The 20,214-nt window shown below is 55.2% G+C and overlaps 2 protein-coding genes across 9 annotated transcripts in view; one reads left to right on the top strand and one right to left on the bottom strand.

Annotated features, from left to right (window-relative positions):
- The window catches only part of HMGXB3 (HMG-box containing 3), a 46,293-nt gene extending 44,590 nt beyond the window's left edge, over positions 1-1,703 (top strand). For all 8 annotated transcript variants that reach the window (XM_047092467.1, XM_047092459.1, XM_047092466.1 and 5 more), the window contains one exon: positions 1,009-1,703. In XM_047092467.1, the coding sequence (XP_046948423.1) occupies positions 1,009-1,476 (468 nt within the window). In that variant the 3' untranslated portion in view covers positions 1,477-1,703. The remainder of the gene's footprint in view (positions 1-1,008) is intronic.
- An 882-nt stretch (positions 1,704-2,585) lies between these two features.
- The window catches only part of CSF1R (colony stimulating factor 1 receptor), a 29,422-nt gene continuing 11,793 nt past the window's right edge, over positions 2,586-20,214 (bottom strand). Inside the window, exons 7-21 of the mRNA XM_047092468.1 lie at positions 17,971-18,086; positions 17,697-17,817; positions 17,416-17,603; positions 15,576-15,691; positions 10,477-10,603; positions 10,243-10,347; positions 9,643-9,753; positions 8,885-9,047; positions 6,717-6,808; positions 6,521-6,618; positions 5,478-5,600; positions 5,286-5,397; positions 4,643-4,742; positions 3,669-3,777; positions 2,586-3,570 (exon numbers count right to left, since the gene is read on the bottom strand). Of these exons, the coding sequence (XP_046948424.1) occupies positions 3,376-3,570; positions 3,669-3,777; positions 4,643-4,742; positions 5,286-5,397; positions 5,478-5,600; positions 6,521-6,618; positions 6,717-6,808; positions 8,885-9,047; positions 9,643-9,753; positions 10,243-10,347; positions 10,477-10,603; positions 15,576-15,691; positions 17,416-17,603; positions 17,697-17,817; positions 17,971-18,086 (1,876 nt within the window). The 3' untranslated portion in view covers positions 2,586-3,375. The remainder of the gene's footprint in view (positions 3,571-3,668; positions 3,778-4,642; positions 4,743-5,285; positions 5,398-5,477; positions 5,601-6,520; positions 6,619-6,716; positions 6,809-8,884; positions 9,048-9,642; positions 9,754-10,242; positions 10,348-10,476; positions 10,604-15,575; positions 15,692-17,415; positions 17,604-17,696; positions 17,818-17,970; positions 18,087-20,214) is intronic.

The raw sequence follows: 20,214 nt of genomic DNA, 5'->3' as shown, positions 1-20,214 counted from the left end.
AGTTCCCTTCTGAGGAACTGGAATAAATCCCGCAGACTCACCATGTTTCACCTCCTGGTTCTTTGGGAAGGCCTTACGGGAACCATCTCCAGCATCCTTTGTCTCCGCTACTATTTTGTCTTGATGCTCTGAACCAGCATGTACTCCACAAATTTTTACTGACCAATCCCTGTACGTGTGAGGCCACAGCATGTCACTGAGGAGTGCCCAGGATGTCCCAAACACAGATATTTTGGAGTCAAAGGAGTTGCCCTCCAGATAAGCCTAGAAAATTGCCGCTTTTTGGAGACATCATGCGTGTTGGTGTACTAAAGACCCAGACCAGCCAGGTGTTGGATTTGACCATGAATATACCACATGGCATACCTGTTATGATCTAGAGGTACAGAGGCTTAGAAAACACCGGTCGTATCCAATCTACTCTTCTTACTGAAAGGGTAGAGTAAGGTCCAGAGAAGGGAGGTGGACTTATCCAGTGTCACAAAAGCAGATTAGAGGCAGAGCCCTTGTCTCTGCTTTTTGGTGCTTTGAACCAGGCAGTGATTCTTACCAGACACATGTGCCCTTTGCTGGAAGACATGTTAGGACCAGCAACAGGAAAAAGGGGGACATCATTGTCATCATTCATCTTTTCCTTATTCCCTGGGACTCACTGGCTCTGTGAGCTTGTGCTGGGCACTGCCGAAAGGTGAGTGAGCCTCAGCGAGGGCCCCCTTCTCCCCACTCCCCGCAGCCCCAGCCTGAATTGACTAGGCACAGTAGTAAGTGATAACAGCTCGGGTAATCCAACATCTGTTCTGGGAGGTGGCCTCTGTTGCTGTCCCCGTCCTCACGAGGAGACAGGCACCGAGGAAGAAGAGAGGGGACTTGCTCCAGGAGATGTAGGCATATGTGGAGACGTGAGGGTTTACTGGGCTGACTGACCCCACAGCCTTCATTCTCCCCCACCACACAGCTTCTGCCTCAGTCATTCCCTCATGTCAGAGTGGTTTCTTCTCTCTCCTCTAGAGCGTATCCTGCCCAGAGCTCTTGGACCAGCATTATACTGTGGACGTGATGGAGGCTGAGCACTCCGTCCAGCACCCGGCCACCAAGACTGCCGCACGGCACATTGTCCATATAGACACACAGTCCAGTCTTGGTGACCCCAGTACCGGGCACCACTCTTCAGCCCTATGCCCTGAGTTAGCACCCTACGCAGCCATCCTGGCCTCCATTGCAGACAGCAAACCAAACAGTGTCCGCCAGCGGCCCATTGCCTTTGACAATGCCACCCACTATTACCTCTACAACCGCCTCATGGACTTCCTCACCAGCCGCGAAATCGTCAACCGGCAGATCCATGACATCGTGCAGAGCTGCCAGCCTGGCGAGGTGGTCATCCGCGACACCCTCTACCGCCTTGGGGTTGCTCAGATCAAGACAGAGGCTGAGGAAGAGGGTGAGGAAGAGGAGGTGGCTGCAGTGACAGTATAAGCCAGGCTCTTGCACCGGGACTGGGACTGCACCATCTCAAGCCATAGTGAGGCCCTTGCCCGAGGCAGATCCATCCAGGGAACCAGCGGGAATGTTCACCTTTGGGGAGGCCTCTGATGCTGGGACTGACCAAAGAGCTTCCCTTTCCTGAGCATGGTGGGGCACGGGAGCCATGGTTCTCAATCTCCTGGGGGTCAGGAGAAGCACCAGGACACTCCTTACTAGCCCCAGAGAGCACTTAGGGGATATAGGATGTTCAACAGAGGGGAACGGAGGCTGAGGGAATGCTGGTAGTGGATGGCTTCCCTGGGGCCTGCTGCGGGTCCGGGTCGAGGTCCTGGGGTGGGCTGAAGCGGAGTCCGGCCTTCCGGGGGGGGAAGGCCACTGAGGTAGCTCTTCCCACCCCAGGGAACGCTCTTTCCAGCCCCTGTGGCCACACAACTTCCTTTTAGCCTGTTGCCTTTGACTTGGGGGCCTTTGGGGCCTCATTAGCTCTAGGGGTCCCTTTGGGCTCTTGATTTTCCCAGAGGGGGTATGCATTTCCTTCCTACTCTTCCTGCACCCAGATTTGGGGGAAGCTGAGGAAGGAGAAACAGCCACCGCTCTCTTCCAGGACTGTCTTCTCTGCCCTGAGCTTTAAGGAAGAGGACCCCCTTCCTCCTTTCCCTGGCCACTGCTGCTGCACCCCACATCCTTTCTGGGCCCTGGATCCTCACCACAGAAGGGATGTGGCCCACTGGCATGACATAACCTGGCGGCAGTAGGAAAAACTCCCTTCTGTGAAGGGGAAGCAGACTGGGCCATAAGGAAACAGCGGGACTGGCTCAAGTGCCTAAGGTTTGCTTAGGGCACGGGAATTGGCCGTGTGTTATTTAATTTATTGAGAGGAGTGGAGTAGGTGGCTTTTTTCCCCTCCTTCCCCTGCCAAGAATAAAATTTATTAAATTATCTGTTTTGGTGAAGCAAGAATCAATTCCACGCTCCTTGTGTGGGGCACAGTGTGGTTGAACGGTCAAGGTGCTGAGCTGGTCACTGGACATGAAGAAGGATGGAAGGAGGTCCCAGGGAATCCGCAGGCCCTCGTGTGGCACAAAGAACCAGAGGCCAGCTGTGTTAATGCTGTTAGTTTAATGACAGAGACGTCCCGCAGCGTGACTGTTAGTTAAGAGGAGTCAGCTTGTCGGAGTGTGTGCTGCTTGCTTGGTGTGGCCAGCCACACGGGTCCCCTGCCTTCCAGCTCAGAACGACAGGGTGGGGGTGGGGGGGGCAGAACCCCGAACTTTTAGCTGCCACCTGGCTCGTTCTAGGGACCAGATCCAGGGAGGGTGGGGCTGTAGAGAGAAGGCCAAAGGGCAGGGACTAGGAGGTACAGTTCATTCTTACAAAAGAGCCCCCCCCTGCTCTCAGGCACTGGGCCAGGCACAGTCTCTGAGCACCTGTCTGCTCTTGCCGTTTCACTTGGCTGCAGGGGGGGTCCTCTGCCAAGGCCTAAGGAGCCTTGTCTTCTCAATGTTAGGGGCACTTCATGGCCGTAAAATCAGTCCATTTCCAGTGAGACAAGGGAGTTAGGGAAAGGGGTTCCTGGAAGTGAGAACAAGGTTAAGAGAGTGAGCTGGGGGTTCTCCCAGTCGGCATAGCAAACATGAGGCCATAGCATTGAGAACAGTGGGCGAGGTGGGGGGCTCAGCCCTAGCCCCTGATTGGCAGTGATGGCCCAGGCCCTGGAAGCGGGGTCCTCCCGAGACCCCCGTGGATCTCACGTTCCTGAGTTTCAGAGCTGGGCTGGGCTGTTGAGTGAAATGACCAAGGGCAGAGTCTGTAGGTTCTCCCCGTGGTGCCCCATCCACGGAGGAGTTGAAGCTTGGAGGAAGGGGAAAGCAGCGCTTCCCTGTTGTCCCCTCAGCAGAACTGGTAGTTGTTGGGCTGCAGCAGGGGCTGGGCGATATCCCCCTGCTCACAGCAGGCCAGGTGCTCGCTAGAGCTCTCCTCCTCGGGCTCACTACTGCTGCCACCGCCACTGCCAGTGCGGCAGCTGCTGCTGCTGCTGCTGCTGCTGCTGCTGCTGCTGCTGCTGCTTGGCAAGTTGGTGTAGTTCTGAGGGTGGGAGAGTCGGGGGTGGTCAGTCCTGACCTCTCAGGCCCAGCCCGGCCCTGCTGGAGCCAGCCACCCATCCTGAGGCCGGCCCCACTCACCGGCACTCTCCTGTCCTCTTGGGCCTGCTTCTGGAGGAGGGAGCAGATCTGTTGGAACGTGGGTCTGCGGGTGGGCTCCAGGGCCCAGCAGGCCTGCATGATGCTATATCTAAGGTAGGACAGAAGCTGCCCGTGGGTCTGGGGATCCAATATGCACACATGCACACGTGGGCACATGCACACACACCCTTACAGTCTTGCCCAGCAGAGGTCCTGAAACCTAGTGAAAAGTGTGCCTGACACAAGGCCTGTGCTAAGTCCTTGATATGCATTATCTCATTTAATCTCCCCAGTAACCCTTGGAAGCTATTTTCATCACGCCCATTTGACAGCTGAGGGGAGAAAAAGCTCAGAGATGCTATCTTGCCCAGGCTCCTAGAACTGAGAAGGGGCACTCCCGCTGCCTGCAGGTAGGTCTGAGAGGCGGGCTGAGATGACTGTAACAAAAGACGAACATGGCAGTGAGCCAGCCACAAGTGCCTGGCCAGACGCCAGAGCGGCTGTGTTGAGAGTGGCTGGGGAAAGGTGTGCTGGGCGAGTTCATGGCCTGCTGGCCCACAGAAAGGCCGTGGCGAGGGTAGGGAGGCGGCAATTCTTGGTGGGCCAGCTGTAGCGAGGTGGTTAGGAGGCTGCATTGCAGGCTGTCTGGTTACACAGTGAAGGAGTGGCTGACACCACAGAGAGCCAAGATAAGAAATGAGAAGAGTCTGCCTCGACATAATAATAGAGTCTGACTTCAAAGTCTATCATTTGAGTTAGCACCAGTCCCATTTAAGAGACCTCTGAGAACAGCTACTTGGAAACCAGCGGAAATCCCGCACTCCCTAAAATGGGCTTGTTTTGGCCCATTGTGGGGGAGATGAAGCCTGGCCCTGGAACACTGTGGACAGGGAGAGACTAGGACCACACACCTTTCCATCCCCTTCAGCCAAAGCCTGGGGAGTCCTCTCTCCTCCCTGGGGTCCCTCACTTACATGTTCTTTGGGGCGAATGCAGGCTGGGCCATTTGGTATCCATCCTTCACCAGTTTGTAGAACTTGCTGTTCACCAGGATGCCAGGGTAGGGGTTCAGCCCTGCAAAGGCCAAGAGCACGTAGGAGCCCATGCTCGGGGCTCACGTTCACCTGCCCCCCACACCCACACCTACATAAGAGTTACAGTAGGCATAGGCTTCAGTGAAATTTGGGAATTTCAGTGAAATTCACCCCAGCCTCATCACACCACACAAAGAATTCCAGCACAGGCTTGGAATAAGAGGTTACAGGAGCTCGCTGAAGGGCTTAGCCCAAGTCTCTGTGCCTAGCACTCCAGAAGTGAGATGTGCACACTTCAGACAAGGAGGGAAAACTTCATCTGAGGAAGCAGCAACTGCACCGGCAGGCAGATGAAGGAACAGCCCAGAGGGAATGCCTGGCAGCATGGAGCATCTGCCCGGCCCACACGGGAGCTGCACTGCTTGGTTTTCAGATGGTTTGCCCGTCACTTCACTCCCACCAGCCTTTCCTCTGCCCTGGGCAGCAAACACCCTTGGCTGGCATCCTTCGTGAGGTATAGGACACCATGGTAACCAAACACGGGTCAGCCCCAGGCTGAGCCTACACTGGCCCAGTGGCTTACCGAGTGAGAAGATTTCCCAGAGCAAGATGCCATAGGACCAGACGTCGCTCTGAACCGTGTAGACACAGTCGAAGATGCTCTCCGGAGCCATCCACTTCACAGGCAGGCGGGCCTGGCACGGAAGACCCCGGTCACCTCGGACCCTGGCTCACTGCCCCCTCCCCAGCCCGGCCCACCCTCCCCAGCACTCACATTGCCCTTGACAATGTAGTTGGAGTCATTCATGATGTCCCTAGCCAGCCCGAAGTCCCCAATCTTGGCCACACGCCCACTGGTCAGCAGGACGTTTCGGGCTGCCACGTCCCGGTGGATGCACTGACAGAAAGTACTTACAGAGTTAGTCTCGGCCCGTCCCCCACTTGAGCCTGAGGTGCAGGGGGAACAGCCAGAGTCCCCCCAGAATGCCTTGGGCTCCTCGTCAAGGGAGTGAGCATCAGTTTTGGTCCTGTACCCTGGCTCCCGTCCCTACCTGCTACCAAGATCCAGGTCTGAGGAAGTTTCATATGGCTGGAAAGTTGGGTGTTTAGAAACCACCATCACTGTGGCCCACTGGGCCTGAGCAGTGGGAGCTGACTCAGAGCCAGGCGACCCGCTTGTGCTCAGCAGCTATGAGCCCTGGTGCTGGAAACAGCCTCTGACCCCACCGGCTGCTGATAATAGCAGCTGCCACTTCAGGGCCCGACCGTGCCAGGCTCTTCCCTAAGCATCTGCACACACCGTAACCCTATTTTGCCCTCCCAAATCTGCTGTGAGGGGGGCGGTCACAGCCCCCACCTGCTGGGAACCTCCTGAGTTGGGCATATTGTACACATCATCTCCTACCCTCACCACAACTCAGGGAGCTTCCTTTATGGGCCCCACGAGACCGTGTGCTTCACAAGAGGACACAGTCGTCTTGTTCACGCTGTTGACCAAAACTGAAGGAACAAGGCCTGTTCTCGGAAACGGGGTCCTCCGTGGCCTGCTGCACCCCAGGGAAACCGGTCTGCTCAGGCTGGGGCCCTCACCGTCCTGAGTTTGAGGAACTCTTCAGGCATGGGTTTCTCCCACTCACCCCTAGAGGCTGTGTGGCCGCTGCCCACTTGCTCTCTGGCACCCTGGCTCCTCCTTGCCTTCACCACGCGCTCCCCTTTCCTCCCCTTCATCCTTAATCACCCAGCCTCATGGGAGATGTGGGGGTTCAGCCACCTCCCACCTCCCTGGATAACCACGTTTGGACCCAGTTTCCAACTCACGTTCTTAGAGGCAAGGAAGGCCATCCCCTGGGCCACCTGGCTCGAGAAGTGGAGCAGGTCCCGTAGCTCCAGTGGCCTCCCGTCCTCCTTGCCCAGGTCTGGTGTGGGGAGAGGTGTCAGGGCAGCCCCACCACACCCCAGCCCCCAGCGGCCCCTGTCCTCCGCCCTCCGCACCTGCCACCCAGCGCCTCCTCACCTTCTTCAGAGAAGGAGTCGTTTGAAGAAGAAGTGGAGACAGGCCTCATCTCCACATAGGTGTCTACACCCTGGCTGGAGAAACCGCTGTCTCTATATAGGAAAAAGGATGTGGGGGCGGGTAGGTCCCCATTGCTATACTAACCAGCGCGGGCCTTGGCCTCCAGCTCCCCGTGTCCTCTCCAATCAGCAGGGAAGGGCAGGGACCTCAAGGTCAACTTGAACATCCCTTTCTGACAAGGAAACCCCTCAACCCCAACTGCCACCACATTCTGTGTAAGCGATCATTGATCCCTGCTTGGCCATCCCAGGGAGGAAGCTTACAATTTGTTCTGTCGTTGGGCAGCTCTCTGCCTATTACAAAGTTCTGCACTTTTCCTAATGCCAGTCTGCCCCTGGGATTTTCCTCCTGCTGGTCCTTGCTCTGCCCTCAAGGGCCACACAGAAGTAGGCTCCCTTTTCCCATAACAGCCCTGCAGGGATTTGAGGATATTCTAGGGCCCCTTCTTTGAGCCTTCCCCGCCTGGACAGTGGCTCTCACCACTGGCCAGCTTCACATTCAATCACCTGGGGAGTTGTCAACTCTCCCCATGCCCAGAACACCTCAGAAATTAGGGGTGAAACCCAGTCATTCACACTTTGAAACCTCTCCAGGCAGTTCCTGTGTGCAGCCTGAGCGGAGGCCTCTGGTCTAGAGGAGGGCTTCCTAAACTGTAATTCATGAGTGTAGGAGTCACCTGGGCAGTCTCATCTAAATGCTGATTCTGATTCAGCAGGTCTGGCGGGCCCGAGCTGTGTCTCTAACAGCTCTTAGGTGATGGCTGTGAGCATAGGCTTTCAGTCATAGGTAGGTTGGAGAAACACTTCTCTAGATTGAATAGCCACTACTGTTTCTAGTATTCTAACAGGTGTGATTTCTGGCCGTCTCCCCTTCCTGTCCCCTCTGCGATGGAGATGCGCACCTTGACCGTGCCCATACTCTAGTGTTCCCAGAAAGAGAAGGGAGTGTCTTATCTATGCTCTGACCGTGGCAAAACCATCCCCTCCCCTGGTCTAGAAACTATACTTCTAGCCTGGGAACCCGTTGGCAGGATTGGTTCCCATGCCATTTGCCCTTGAAGTGACCCCACCGTATGAATCCTTTCCCCATCTGCACATTTGAAGATAAGAAGTTAATACTTCACTTTAGTTCTCATTTTGATTTGACCTGGCCTGAGGTTCCAGCCTGCAGAGGCCCAGTGTGAGCCGCCCTTTCAGAGGGGTGTCAGAGAACCAGAAGAGGAAGCAGATCCTGCCAGCCCTCCTATTCGAGGATACTGGATGGAGTTAAATGGCCTCCTTCCCCTTTTGCCTCCCCAGGCTTGGCAGCTGACAGTGGCTAAAATAGGGGTTCATTGTACACCCTTCTTGTTCTGATCCTGTCTCAGCAGCCTGGCCCTGAGGCCCCACAACCCCCAAGACTGAGACTTCCAGGACACCACTGTGGCTCAGGTGAGCACTGGACCAGGAGTCAAGGGAGCAGAATCCGAGCCCAGGCTCCGCCCCTGCCCCTGACTCATGTGTGACATGAAACTGGCCACTTCCTCTCTCTGGTTCCCCATGTGGCTTTGTCCATTTGTCTCCGAGTGGCTTCCAGGAATCACAGCAGTACAGAATAACAGAGACGGAAAGTCTCTGAGAGGCTCAACCCCTCAATGGCTTGCCTGGGGAAACCGAGGCCCAAGTAGATCAGGGACCTGGCCACAGACTGTTTTGCCCCTTCTCACCCAACAACCAACAGACTCTGTCCAGGTGCTCTGCAGCCCCTGACGGCATGGGAAAAACAGGGCCATTACCCCCAAGATCTGCCCATCTCTTGCTAGAGCCCTGAACGGATCTTGACTGACCTTTTACGTACATTCAAGTGACGATAGCATTAACGCCTGTCTCCACCAGACTATGAGCCCCCTGTCTTTGCCCAACATGCTCCTAGAACATAGTAGGTCCTCAATTATTTGTTGGATGACAGAAATAAGTAGAAAAACTGAGTTAGCCCACAGAAGCTGGGGTGACTACTCCCCATGGAACATGAGGGCCACACAGCCACCAAAGCCTGAGTTCACTTTAGGGACAGACCCTGGGGCTTCCTCCCAGTCCCAGCCTCTTTCCTGTCCTTTGCCAGGGTACTACCTGCGAACATATTTCTTCTCCAGGTGGATGTTCTTGTAGCCAGCGCCTGCCTCGGGGTCCTGGCCCACACTCAGGCTGGGGCCCAGCATGGCCTCAGCCTGCCTTCGCAGGAAGTTGAGCAGGTCGCCGTAGCAACAGTACTCAGTGATGACCAGAACAGGGCCTAGAGCAGCCAAGAGAGTGGGGTAAGTGCACTCCTTATCCCCCCCACCCCCGTGTGAACAGACATGGGGTAGGGCAACAGGACACCCTGGAATGGGGATTCAAGAGCCCTGAGTTCTAATCCTGACTGACTGTGAGCAGCTTTTTCTGCTTTCTGTGCCTCAGTAACCCCATCTGTCTAAAGCAGAGGAACCTCAAAAAACCGTAGTAGAATTCCTTCTTCAAAGGATATCTGTGACAGTTCTGTAGAGGTCAAGGCCCTGGGGTACCTCTGTGGACCCTGTGGTGAATGTCCAAGTGTCTTTGGGTGGGATCTTCCCTCCGGACCCCCGGAATCAGACTCCCTGCAGCAGGGCCTGGGGACCTGCACTCTTATTCCCCTCTCTGGCTGACTCTGATACCCACCAAAGTCTGAGAGCCACTGATCAGAGCTCCCAGAACTATCTATCATTCATAAACAGCTTCTGACCCATCCAGGCACCTGGTGTGGGAATTTGAGGAATGCTGAGATAGATAGGGATCCTTCCAGAACTTGGGGGAGATGGGAAGATGGGGTGGGGTGGCCATGGGCCCCGATGCCTGCCAGGACTCCTCACCTCCGTGGGTACAGGCTCCCAGAAGGTTGACTATGTTCTCGTGTTGGCCCAGGTGACTCATGATCTTCAGTTCTGACATGAGGGCCTCCTTCTCATCTGCATGAGCAGTGGCTGGGAGATGGAGCCACAGGTCCCATAGATGGGGAAGGGCAGGACATACAGAGCCACACGGACAGATGGGAGACACCCAGGAGAGCAAGCAGGGCGTAACCAGGGCCCCAGAGTGACCAGTGACCGAAAGAGGGAAGAGGAGAAATGCGGGCACACAGATAGGAGTTAGGGAGGGAGAGAGGAGAGATGGCCTGTCACTGAGCTGCTCTCGAGTGGCAGGCAGCCAAGCTGTGGGCAGGCCGTGGCCCAGGGTGGCCTCTGTGCACCCCAGCCTCTTTGGGGCTCCAAAGAGCCCCTCCTATACCCAGGAGCTAAGGGGAGGCTGGGGCTCACTCAAGAAGCCAAGAGTCCTTGCCCCCAATCCCAGGCCCTGTCCCCCAGGCTGTGATAGGCCGAAAATGTGTCTCTCATGGCAGGGCAGCCCCTCCCCTAGGTACATGGGCTCCTACCCGCTCCCCCAGATTCCCGAAGCCCCTGCCCCTCACTCACACTTCAGCATCTTCACAGCCACCTTCAGGACGGCATCTTCCTTGCCCAGACCAAAGGCTGTGGCCTCTACCACCTTCCCGAAGGCACCGGCTCCAAGAGTCTTACCTGCCACACACACACACACACACACATGTACACACACACACACACACAGAGTCTCCTTAGGTCCCCGCCGACAAAGGGCCCATAGGCTCCTGCAATGTATGCGTGGTGGGTGCCAAGACCTCATCTCACCAAACTGCAGGTTGTTTCGGGGGAACTCCCACTTCTCATTGTAGGGCAGCTGGGTGGGGTCGATGAAGGTGTAGCTGTTGCCCTCGTAGCTCTCGATGATCTTCCAGCGCACCTGGTACTTGGGCTTCTGCAGAGGAAGAGGGGGAAAGTCAACCAGGCCTGCAGGCAGACGGGGGATCTCATCCCCAACCCCCAAGAGCAGGGGGTGTGGGCAGTCCCAAGGCATGGTGGGAGGAGGCAGGGGTGGCCTGAGATGTGGTGAGAGGGCCCGGGTCATCCCATGTCCAAGGCACTGAGAGCCCCGTCCTTGAATGGTTTGGCCTCACCATGTGACCTGCCCTTCTCTAAGCCTTGGTTTTCCCCACCTGTGCACTGAAAGATGTGAGCAGGGTCACCTCTGAGAGCCTTGACAGCTCTGATAACTTGGTAATTCTCGAGCCAGGAGGGTGGGGGGCCCTTGAAGTATGTCCGTCCGTCCATGCATCCATCCCCCCATCCTCCCATCCAAATAGTGTCTGGGTTTATTTTTAATTGTGGCAAGATGCATACAACACAAAATTTATCATCTTAAATTTCTCATTCTCATTATTTGAGTGTACAGTTCAGTAATGTTCATTCCCATTGTTATGCAACCAGTCTCCAGAATTCTTTTCACCTTGCACGACTAAAACTCCTTACTCATTAAGCAGCTCCCCTTTCCTACCTCCCCTGAGCCCCGGGCCACGTATCCCTTGAATTTGCCTACTCTAGGTACCTCATTTAGTTGGAATCACACAGTATGTGTCCTTTTGTGACTGGCTTATTTCACTTAGTATAATGTCTTCAAGGCTCCTCCGTGTGTCAGAATTTCCTGCCTTTCTAAGGCTGAATAACATTTCCAGACAAATATTTCACCAAACTCCTATTTGTGCCAGACGCCACAGATTCAGAATTAAAGAAGAGAAAGCCCTGCCCCCGTGGCGTTTGCATTCAGGGGGCTAAGACAGGCATTCAACTCAAATTAAATAGATAAATAGATAAATAGATAAATAGATAAATAAATAAATAAATAAATAAAGAGAGGACATTTTCAACTAGTGCCGTGAAGAAAATAAAGCAAAGTGATGGAACAGAGAGAGCCAGGTGCAACTGAAGGTGTAGGGCAGGGAAGGCCTGAGGAGGAACCAGCCAGGTGACTGGCAGACGAAGCACTTTGCAGGTAAAGTCAATAGCAGATGCATTGGCCTGCAGGTGGGCAAAGTCCTGGCAAGTCCGAGGGACTGGCCGGTGCCCGTGTGGCTGGAGGGAGGTGAGGGCTGTTCCAGAGACAGGAAGGTCTTGAGCGCTGGGATGAGCGGATTCCCTCCTAGCTGCAATGAGAAGCCCTCGAGGGCTTGACGCCGGTCTTTACACAGACTTTGCACTGCGTTTGTTTTAAGCTAGAGGGAGAGAGAGAGGGCAGAGCCAGATCTAGGAGGAGGAGTGACTGCCTCTCTCTTTCCTGCCCAGGGTGGCAGCTGCTTGGGGGCATCATGCCAGGGGGTGGTGCCCAGGAGAAGTGCTGATGGAAGATGGGCTTTAGGTGGAAAGTGGAAGCTGTGCTTGGGCGGTGGAGGACACTGAGGCCTTGGGTCAGCAGTCCACCTCTTTCCGGTTAGCCCTAGGGGACAAGGACCAGCTGGGCTGTGCTTAGCCGCTGGGCTCCTTCTCGGGTCACCCAGCCCAGGGGAGCTAAAGGGTATGTGAGTGGGTGTTGGGGAGGAAGGCAGCCTGTGGCTGCAAGTTGCGTCAGGTTAAGAGAAAAGACTCCAGATAGCTGTAGGGGAGAGCTTCCAGATGGTAGTTTGGGAGACGAGACTGCAGTTAGACATAAGGAAGAACTTCCAGGTTCTGATTCAGGAGAAAGACTATAGCTAAACTTAACATCCATGCTGTGACTTAGGAGGAGAGTCTGAAACGGGACAAAAGGAGGAACCTCCTGAGGCACAGAGGATTCAGGCCCTGCGTGTGGGTGCCTCCCCAAACCAAAACATGGAGAGAAAGCCGGGAAGGGATTCTTTGACCTCCCCTGGCCACTTCCGTCCCCAGGGGGCTTCTGTGGCCAAAGCTGTTTTTCCTCCTCACCACTTCTCCTTCTTCTGGCCCATGCAGCTGGGCCTGAGTCAGCCCCCTCCCCAGAGCTGCTCTCCTTTCCCCACCCCCAGCCAGGCAGGGGATATTGGGGAAAGGGAGGGGGATCACAGGAGGAAGAGATTGTGTGGCTGGATCTCACAGATCTCTGAATCCCAGACTCTACCAGGAGGAAGACACAGCTCTCTCCCCGCCACACCTCAGGCATCCCTATCCCTTCCTCTGCTTCTATGCCACCTTGGCTCCCCAGGGCTTCTATGTAGAGGGTCTCCTCGGAGGGTGAGCCCTTACAGGGAAGGTGGGATGGGCCACCTCAACCAGGTTTGCTAACGGGAGTAGTTCCAAAGAGAGTAGGGAGTGCTCCTTGAGCACCCCTGTGAGCTGCGTTCAGCCAAGCCGAACACTCAGTGTGCTCCATGTTTCTTATTCCTCGCTGCGGGCCCAGGCCCAGGCTCACCCCCACTGCCCCTCGGCGACTGAGATGGGCAGGGAGACATCAAAGTCTTGTGGCCCTCCCTGTCTAGGCCTGCTGTTTCTGGGCTGGTGGATGGTCTCTGTCTTGGGAAGGTAGTGACCTCAACATGTCCCACTGGAAACCTTGGAGACCCTCCTGTCCGGCCCCAATAGGCCTCCAGTCCCCAGAGGTCGGTTCTGACTCCAGAATCCCAGCTTGCACTCCTCCCTATCTCATCCTTTCCTCTTTGAGTCCCTCCTACCAGCCTGCTGACTCCTGACCTTTTCTCCTCCCCCTTTGGCCCCCCTGTGGTCTGGCTGGGGCCAGAAAGGCGATGACTCAGCCCTGAGGCAGAAACAGCCTTTCCCCCCACCCCCAGCTAGAGCCACCCCTTAGTCCAGGCTGAATTCTCAGTGCAGAGGCAAATCTCAGAACCCCATGGGGCAAAGCAGAGGGGAATTGGGTGGAAGGCCCTGAGGCAAGGCCAAAGCCATCTTGACCCCTCAAGGTCTTGTCTCATGGGATGCCCTCCTTTTCTTGGCCTTAGATGGGCTCAGGGGGCAGCTGAGTTTCCTGGATGGGAAATGAGGTGTTTCCACATTCCAAAAATGGTCCCATGGAGAGAAGATAAGGTGCCCTCAAACCAACACTGGCCAAGGGCGCTGGACAGCTCAAGGTAGAAAGGGCTGGAGAGGGAACTGGACCCTTCTCTGGAATCTCAGCAGGGGTGTCATGGGCTGAGGAGGCAGCTCTGTGGGGCACTGGGAGCAGTTTTCAGCTCCGTATAAAGAAGAAGTTGGCAATAATCAGAGCTGCTCAGAGAAGGAACAGGCGGCCACAAGAGTGAGTTAAGTCCTGTCCATAGAGGTGGGCGAGCAGGGCCCGCTGTGTGTGTGTAGTCAAGGAGATGCCCAACCTCAGACACCCCTCCAGTCCCAAGATGCGTGAGCTAACTCAGGTTCCCCAGTCAGCTTCCTCCTGGGACGAGGGCGGGCAGCTTCCGTCCTGAGCTCTGTCTGTGCCCAGCACCCTGCTAAGTCCCCTACCTACATTCCGTTGTTGAATCCTCACGACAGCCTGGTAGGGTGGCCACCATTATTAACCCCATTTCACAGTTGGAGAAACAGAGACAGAGATACTTCCAACTTCCCCAGAGTTCTAATAGCTGGAGACTGGCAGAGACAGGACCCACATCTATCCAACTCCCAACCCCAGACTCTCAGGAGGCTCTTGGAATGTCAAAGAAGACGTTACTATGGTACAGGTGGGGAAACTGAGGACCAGAGTGGGCAGTGAGTCAGCCAAGGTCTCATGGCAAAACAGTTTTGGAGCTGGACACAGATCCCTGAAGTCTTGGTCTGAGGCCTTCGTTTGCTGGGTGCTGGCATGAGCATGAGAGCTGACCCCATGGCCCCCAGGGTGCCCCAATATCCTGTCCACACTGCCTACTCCAAGCCCTCTTCTCATACTAAAACCCCCGAGGTGGGGAAGAGAAGGCAGCAGAGGAGGCCCACCAGGTGGTTATTCACCCCTAAATCACATTGCTCCCTTGTTCAAACCCACGGATGGCTCTGAGCCTACAGGATGGGGTCCAACTTCTTGGACCCCTCAACCTGCCCCACCTGCCTCCTCCCTCTTCCAGGGACCAGTATTTTCAGAACTCGCCTCTGTCTTTCCCCCCTCCCTCCCCTTTGCACACATTACCCTTCCCCGGAGATACCCTTTCCCTGAGCCTTGTCTCCCCCTGCTGCACACCCCCCACCCCCACCTCCATTCTCCAAGGTCTGTCCCACCCATGCCAACCACCTCCTCCAAGCAGGCTCCCTTCCTCACCAACAGAAGAGATCCTTCTACCTCTGACCTCCCACAGGCCTCAGTATCTATTGCAGCGGCCACCATCTTTTGTGTAGGAAGGCAGCTAGGCAAGGTGGCAGAGGCCTCGGGCTGGCATGTGGGAGGCACCTGGGACCCTTGGGCAGATTCTTCAACCTTGCCACCCCCCAGTTTCCTTACTGTAAAATGCTGGCTGCTACACTCCCTGCTTCCAAGTTGTTGCGAGGGAAAGATAAGATGATTCAGTGTTTCACGTGATGGTTAAAAAACATGTTTTTTTTAAAAAACCCAGCCTCTGCCACTGACTGGCTGTAGACTAGAGCACTGTCTAAACCTCTCAGAACCTCAGCTTCCAACTCTGTAAGATGGGGTTAGTGATGCTATCTACATGCTGCCATTGTTGAGGGCATTAAGCTCTGTAATCCATACCCTGTCTTTTCCGGTTATTTGACTTGCAGCCATCTCCTGCTCTAGACGGTCAACCCTACGAGGCAAGAGCCTCAGAGGCTCTGAGTTTGGGCTCACTTGGCACCCAGCCACTCACGTTCGCATACAGTTGGCGCCCGCTGAAGAGCGGCTGGCTGAATGGGTGACAGAACGACTGGGTGTGCGGGGGCTAAAGGCTAGATCCTTGCAACCCGGTGACACTCCCCCAGGCCACCAGGCGCCTGGCTCCTCACCCCGCCACCCTGCCCAGGCTCACCTGCTTATACTTGTACAAAAGCAGCAAGAGCAGCAGCAGCAACAAGGCCATGATGGACATGCAAGTGAGCAGCACGGGCGTGAAGAGCAGCTCGTCGGGGAGCTGCGTGTGGGCTCCTGGAAAGGGAGAGCAGAGGAGGGAGCCGGCAGAGGGGGCCTTCAGGACCCTCCGCCACCACTGAGAGCAGGCCACTGCACTGCCTGGAGCACAGTAGGTGCTCAGTAAATGCCTGTTGACCGAGCAGTCTTCTCCCCCAGAAGCCCCAGACCCTCGCAAACCCTTCCTGTAGACCCGCCCCCAGCCAGGGGCGGGGAGGACGGCGTCTCCAGTTCTGCTCATGCCTCGCCCCAAACCCTGCCTGAAGTCACAGCGTCTGTGGCTGGGGAACCCCTCAGGTTGTGCAGTACCCACTCCTGCCAGTGCAAGGAGCCTCTGCAGCAAGTTGGCTTAGTACCGGCTGTGGCTTCCACACACACACACACACACACACACACACACACACACTAGTGATGGGTGTTCAGCTCCTATGCCTTTGGGCAGCTCAGACAGACAGACCTGGAGGTTAGACTGAACTCTGCCTTCCCAGCATTTCCCTGCTGCTTCCTCGAGGGCCCTTTGGAACCACACAGCCCTTCTAAGGGTCTGAAAGCCTGGCTCATGGCCACTCGCTCTCTTCTTCCCAGACCAATAACCTTAGTTCTTTCAATGCGTTTGAAGGACGTAACTTCCATTTTCCACATCAACACCAGCGTGGTTCTGAGGCCAGATCTCACCTCTGCCACTTAGGAGGTGTGTGACATTGAACGTGTGTGACTTCTCCCTAAGCCTCAGGTTCATCATCTCCCAAGCGGGAAGGAAAATAGTGCCAACCTCCTGGGGTCATGTGAGCTCGCTGAGATAATGACTGTAAGGTGCTTAGCACAATGCCTAGCACAGGGTAAGCATGCAGTGAAATGTCAGTATGGTCTTTTTAATATATGACCACCAGCAGTGAGACAGAGCAGCCAAGGGCAGCTGCACGCGGAATCTGGCCCTGGTTGCAGCTGCCCCAAGGCACCTGAGGGGCCACCTCTGAGCCAGTCCGAGGCTCCCACTCTGTCCGTCTGCCCAGAGGGTCTCGCCGGGGCTTGCCATACAGTGGTGCTGAAACCTGGCTGTTGGAAGTCGGAAGGTGCTGTGGATCTCTACGGCTCTGGGCCTCTCAGACCCAGACACCTGGAGCCTTTGTGCGACACAGAGAAAGGCACCCCTTCCTCTAAACGGACACAGCCTGCGTCAGCGCCCAGTGCTGGCCATCAGCCCCACCCTCCGACAGTGGCCCTGAATGGATGGGGCTTGTGTCTCTGGAGGGAAGAGTCCAAGAGGGATGGAGAAGGCTGTCAAGGCTGGCCCTGGGGTGGGGATGGACTGTGTTCACTTGTTGCCTGTCTCTGTCACCAGGCTCTAAGCCCCATGGAGGCACTGCTCACCCGAGTGAGTGCTGGGCACATAGCAGATGCCAAATATCCACACTTGTGAATTAGTGAGTGCGTTAAAGTGCAGGAAGATGAGCGGAGGGGCCAGACGAGGCCACGCTCCAGGCTGCTTTCTTTCTGGGCCTCATGGCTTGCTGCCCTTTGCCCTTCTCCTCCCTGTGTCTAGTCCCATGTGGTCCAGACTCCTCCACCTGGCCTCTTCAGGAGACCTTTGGTCAGGAGGCACCTGGAATCAGACCCCAAGAGGTAGAACACGATGGGGCTGGGATCTGCTCCACTCTGGCACTCTGGCCCTGGCCTCCAGGGGGCTGGGGCAATTTCCCGAGCCCGCCTCCCACCATGGGCTGGGAGGGGCAAAGGCTCACCTATAGAGATGGGCCAGAAGGTCTGGGAGCTGTTCCCCATGCTGTTGAAGGCTCTACACTCATATGTCCTGTTGTGTTCCAAGGTCCCGATGGCCAGCAGGCTATGGACGATCACCTCGTGGAAGGGCACTTGGCTCAGGACCTCAGAGTGTGAGTCCTCTAGGACCAGCCCTGCAGACTCATCACACCTGGGAAGAGCAGAGTGTGGCTTAGAGCTTTGGGATGCCCAGCCCCCCTTGGCTCCGCAGCCCGGGGTGAAGAAGGTAAGCAGAGCCACTTACCTATCGGTGTGGCTCCTGCACTGCAGCCACGTCACACTGGGCTGGGGGTACCCGGAGGCTTCACAGAGCAGTGTGTCAGAGCCATTGATGAGGGTCATCGTGACCCTTACCTCCGGGGGGTCTGAGGAGAAAGAGAGGAGCGGTAGAGGGAGGGATCAGCCCCAGAGGCCCCAACTCCCCTGTGTGACCACCCTGCACTGAGCTGCTATCCCTCCATCACCCCCACCTGCAAGCCCCAGGGACCTTAGTGCCCAGCCCCTGCTCCATCACTCACATCGCAGGGTGAGCTCAAAGGTCAGGGCATTCTGGCCTCCAGCGTTTCGGGCCAAGAAGGAGTAGCGACCGGCCTCCGAGCGCTTCAGGCGAGGCAGGGAGAGGGTCGAGGTGTACCTGCACGAAAGGGGCAGGCCGTCTGGCGTGAACCCCAGTCCTGGTATGGCCCCCCCCCTGCAGGACAGTGGGCTCAGACAACCTCCCTAAAGGGCTTTGTCTTATTTTTGGTAAAGCGTCCAGGGCACAAAGGCCTTGGCTGAGCCAGGTCCCCAGGCTGAGTGCCATTGAGACATGGGAAAACCAATCCAATTCCCTTAATTTCTTCTCTCGTTTATGAAGTGGTTTTGTTCTGAGGTTTAGTAGAAATGATGTCTGTGAGGTGCCGACCCTGGAAGGCACATTAGCTGCTATCTCTAAAGCACCAGCCCTGCCAGGAGGGACCATGAGAGGGACGAGAGGCAGGATGTAGCCATGGGGCTACAGCAACCAGGGCTCAAGTCCTGGGGCTGTCATTTCTTAGCTGTGTGATCTTAGACAAGTACTCGCCCTCTCTGACCCTCTGTCTCCTTTTCTGTGAGGGCAACACTGATGGTAATTAATGCACAGATTTGGCCTGAGGATTAAAGGGACATATATTCAGGGTGCTTGACACAGAGCCCGACTCATTGTAGGTACGCAGTTTAATGGTGCCCTTTGCTGCAGAAAAGACCTGGAAGCAAATGAGAAAAATGTCACTTATCCTCAGCTGATTCCAGGTAATTTTTTGTTTTTTTCTTTTCTTAAGCCCTATTTTGGCATTTGTCCGTAACGGACGTGCATAATTTAGGTAATAAATAAGTTGTTTAAAAATACATTATAGCATCTAATTATAAATCCTACTAGACTAAAACCCATGGTATGCAAAGGGCAATCTCTTCCAGCCAGAACTTTGGTGTCCAGAACCCCTGCACTCATCTACTTGGTAAACTGAAAGAATTTAACTTCTTTTTGCCGGACTCAAAGTCACCGTTATGAACACATCCATCACATGAGCTAAGTTTGGTGGCAGTTTGGTGCCCCGGGTTATCTGCCCTGTGCTGGATGGCCCCACGCTACTGCGTTTTGGGGGAGCTCCATGGTTTCTTTCCACAATGTCCCTGTTGCTTATGGACCAATGTTTCACCTGTCCCTGGACTGTCCCCCTCCCAGGGGTCTATAGGTCCCAGATTCAGAACTTCTGCTTTAGACAAGGGGAGGCTCGAAATCCTGACCAGAATGGGTGAGAAGGAAACTGAGAAGAGAAAAATGAGGACAAGGAAACATTTTTGTTCTGTTGAACATTTCGTTCTGTGCTGATTCTGACAACTGGAAAGCAGGAGTCCAGGATTTAATGAGGTCTGGGCTTCAGCAGCTAGAAAGAGAACCCCAGAGAGTTCTGGAGTTGGAAGATGGCTGAAGGATTATCTGCCCCAGGGAATGGTAAAAACATTTCCTTGCCTGAGTCAGTTATAATGAAAATACTGTTTGGGACTGTGTCAAGAAGGACTCCGAGGCTGCATTTGGACCCTGAGGGAAAGAGTTCAAAAATGGATTAGAATTAGAGATATCTATCAAGAGTGTGGGAGGGGAAGCGGTTGCACGCACAGCGCACGCTTGCTGTCCTTGAACGCTGGACTCTCGTTCAAATAGAAGCGGGTGAAGCAACTATCGTTTTAACACGTGCCATGGTGTTTCTCCCGTGGAGCAGACTCTCTTGTGTAGAAGTCTACGCTGGTGAGGCCACTTTGGATGGGAAAGTAACACCCTGAGGACGTAAGGAGACAGGAAAAAGGGACTTCTAACATGTTGTGTTTGCGGGAGAAGCAAGAGTCTGGAAGTGGAGAGATGGGAGAAAAGAGGAGATACAGTGAGATGGCACTTTGTGAGAAGAGTTTTGAGCCTGTGGACAAGAATAGCTAGTGAGAAATTCTCAGAAGCGGGCCACCACGGGCCTTTCAAGAACTTTTGATGTATACGTGATCATGTGATGTGAATTCTCTCTACCCCCCAAACCCATGTATGTGGCAGAGTCCCTGTGCAGCCCTTATTATGAGTGTGTTTAGTAGAAATCATGGAGCAGTGGTCTTCTGTATTTGGATCGGCCGCAAAAGAAGAGAATGAGATTAAGAGTTCTTGAGTGAGCAGGAGAGTGCACACCCCCAAGAAATGGTAGAGCTCTTGAGGAGGGCATTGGATCTCCCAAGGATGTGGGACAGAGGGGCAAGCC

The sequence above is a fragment of the Lynx rufus genome, unplaced genomic scaffold, assembly GCF_022079265.1.
Source record: "Lynx rufus isolate CCGP_SWC_20201006 ecotype Redwood Valley unplaced genomic scaffold, mLynRuf1.p SCAF_1, whole genome shotgun sequence".
Taxonomy (NCBI): domain Eukaryota; kingdom Metazoa; phylum Chordata; class Mammalia; order Carnivora; family Felidae; genus Lynx; species Lynx rufus.
Note: the sequence above shows the minus strand (reverse complement) of the source record. Positions and strands in the feature narration are given on the sequence as shown.